General features: G+C 42.7%; 1 protein-coding gene across 1 annotated transcript; it reads right to left on the bottom strand.

Moving 5' to 3' along the window:
- Nucleotides 1–1,613: 1,613 nt before the first annotated feature.
- Nucleotides 1,614–2,009, bottom strand: LOC107960570 (uncharacterized mitochondrial protein AtMg00860-like). The gene has a single exon (XM_016896901.1). The coding sequence runs from the start codon at nt 2,007–2,009 to the stop codon at nt 1,614–1,616; it is 396 nt and encodes a 131-aa protein (XP_016752390.1).
- Nucleotides 2,010–2,506: the final 497 nt, after the last annotated feature.

The following is a 2,506-nucleotide window of genomic DNA, read 5'->3' as shown; positions in this document are numbered from 1 at the left end:
TAATCGGTCCCACACGTTTCAGTACGCGGTAAGGCCTAATGAACCTAGGGCTTAACTTGCCCTTCTATCCAAACCTCAGTACCTTCTTCCATGGCGAGACTTTAAGAAATACTAAGTCCTCCAAAGAATACTCAATCTCCTTATGCTTCAATCTGCATATGACTTCTATCTGTCAGATGCTGCCTTCAGTCGATCTTGAATCAATCTAACTTTATCTTCGGTATCAAAAACCAATTCAGGGCCTAAAACACACAGCTCGCCCAACTCAGTCCAACATGAAGGAGTACGAAACCTATGACCATATAGTGCCTCGTAAGGTGCCATCTTTATGCTAGATTGGTAGCTATTGTTATACGCAAACTCTGCTAACAACAAATAGTCCTCCCAACTGCCTAAGAAGTCAATCACATAACTTCTTAACATGTCCTCCAGTATCTGAATCACCCTTTCTGATTGACCATCTGTCAAAGGATGAAACGCAATACTAAAGTCCAACCTTGTACCCAAATCATCGTGGAACTTATTCCAGAATTGAGATGTGAAGCGAACATCTCTATCAAATATTATGGAAATCGGTACCCCATGCAGTTGCACTATCTCAGACACATACAGTTCAGCTAGCTTCTGCAACGAGTAATCAGTACGAACAGGTATGAAATGGGTAGATTTGGTCAATCAATCCATGATGACCCATACTTAATCCTTCTTAGTAGGTGTTAAGGGCAGCCCACTAACAAAGTCTGCAGTCACTCTCTCCACTTCCACAGCGGAATCTTAACTGGCTGAAGCAACCCTGAAGGTAACTGGTGTTCAACATTAACCTGCTGACAAGTAAGGCATTTACCCACGAAGTCAGTAACTTCACGTTTAAGACTTGGCCAGCAATATAACTCACGAAGATCTCAGTACATCTTATTCCCGCTAGGGTGCATAGCATAAGGGCTACTATGCATCTCTTGCAATATAGACTGCCTTAGATCAGTACCCTTCGGTACACAGACTCTCCCACAGAAACAGATTACCCCTTCGCAATTCAGTCTAAAATCTAACGTGCTACCATTCTCAATTTGTCAGAATCGAGGACCTAGGGACTCGTCCTCCAACTATTTAGCCTTAATCTGCTCAATCCACATCGGTTTAACCTGAACTTTGGCCAATAGACTACCATAAGCAAATAAGCTGAGATGAGCAAACATTGCCCTCAGATCCGTTAGAGCCTTACGGCTCAGTGCGTCAGCCACCATATTGGCCATAAGAGGATTGTATTCAATCGAACAGTCATAACCCTTAAGTCGCTCAATCCATCTACCCTGCCTATGATTTAGCTCCTTCTTAGTAAGGAGATACTTGAGGCTCTTGTAATCTGTATAAATGATACACTTCTCACCATACAGGTAATGCCTCCAAATCTTCAGTGCGAATACCACCGCGACCAAATCCAAGTGATGCGTAGGATAATTTGCCTCATGAATCTTAAGCTAGTGAGATGCATATGCTACCACGTCACCCTCTTGCATCAACATACAACCCAAACCAACGTGTGATGCATCGCTATAAATAGTAAACAGTAAACTCTTTCCTACTCTCCGGCTGTATCAAGATAAGGGCCTCAGTTAAAACATTCTAAAGCTTCTCAAACTCTCCTGTTGCGCATCAGCCCAGTTAAATGGCACACCCTTACGTAACAATTTAGTCAGAGGTGCAGCAATCAATGAAATCCCCTCAACAAACAGTCTATAATACCCTGCCAGACACAGAAAACTTCGAATCTCAGATATCGTCTTAGGCGGCTTCCAATCTAGAACAACCTCAATTTTTCTAGGATCAACCCTAACCCCTTCAGCAGATACCACATGGCCTAGGAATGTTACCTCTTGTAACCAGAACTCGCACTTACTGAACTTGGCATAGAGTTGTTTCTTCTTCAAAATCTGTAGAACAACTCGGATATGTACATCTTGATCATCTTCAATTCTCGAATACATCAAGATGTCATCTATAAAAACCATAACGAACCGATCCAGATAGGGCTGGAACACTCAGTTCATCAGATCCATAAAGGTCGTTGGTGCATTCATCAATCCAAACGGCATCACTAGGAACTCGTAATGACCATAACGAGTCCTAAATGCCGTCTTCTACACATCAGCCTCTTTGACTCTCAGTTGATGGTACCCTGATCGGAGATCAATCTTAGAGAAGACCAAAGCTCCTCGAAACTGGTCGAATAGATTATCAATCCTCGGTAGGTGGTACTTATTCTTAATAGTCAATTTATTTAGTTGTCGGTAGTTGATGCACATATGCATGGATCTATCCTTCTTTTTCACTTATAAAATCGGTGCTCCCCAAGGAGACATACTAGGTCAGATGAACCCTCGATCTAGTAACTCTTGAATCTGAGCCTTAAGCTCCACTAACTCATTCAGCGCCATTCTATAAGGGGCAATGGACACCAGAGCTGCACCAGGCAGTAGCTTAATCCCAAATTCAACTTCACAGTTCG

This window comes from Gossypium hirsutum, chromosome A03, assembly GCF_007990345.1.
Source record: "Gossypium hirsutum isolate 1008001.06 chromosome A03, Gossypium_hirsutum_v2.1, whole genome shotgun sequence".
Classification (NCBI taxonomy): Eukaryota; Viridiplantae; Streptophyta; class Magnoliopsida; order Malvales; family Malvaceae; genus Gossypium; species Gossypium hirsutum.
The sequence above is the reverse complement of the archived record's forward strand: the minus strand, read 5'-3'. Positions and strand labels throughout refer to the sequence as shown.

Coding starts and splice junctions, on each gene's coding strand:
- LOC107960570 (XM_016896901.1), bottom strand. CDS start 2,009: ATGGTTTTTATAGATGACATCTTGATGTATTCGAGAATTGAAGATGAT.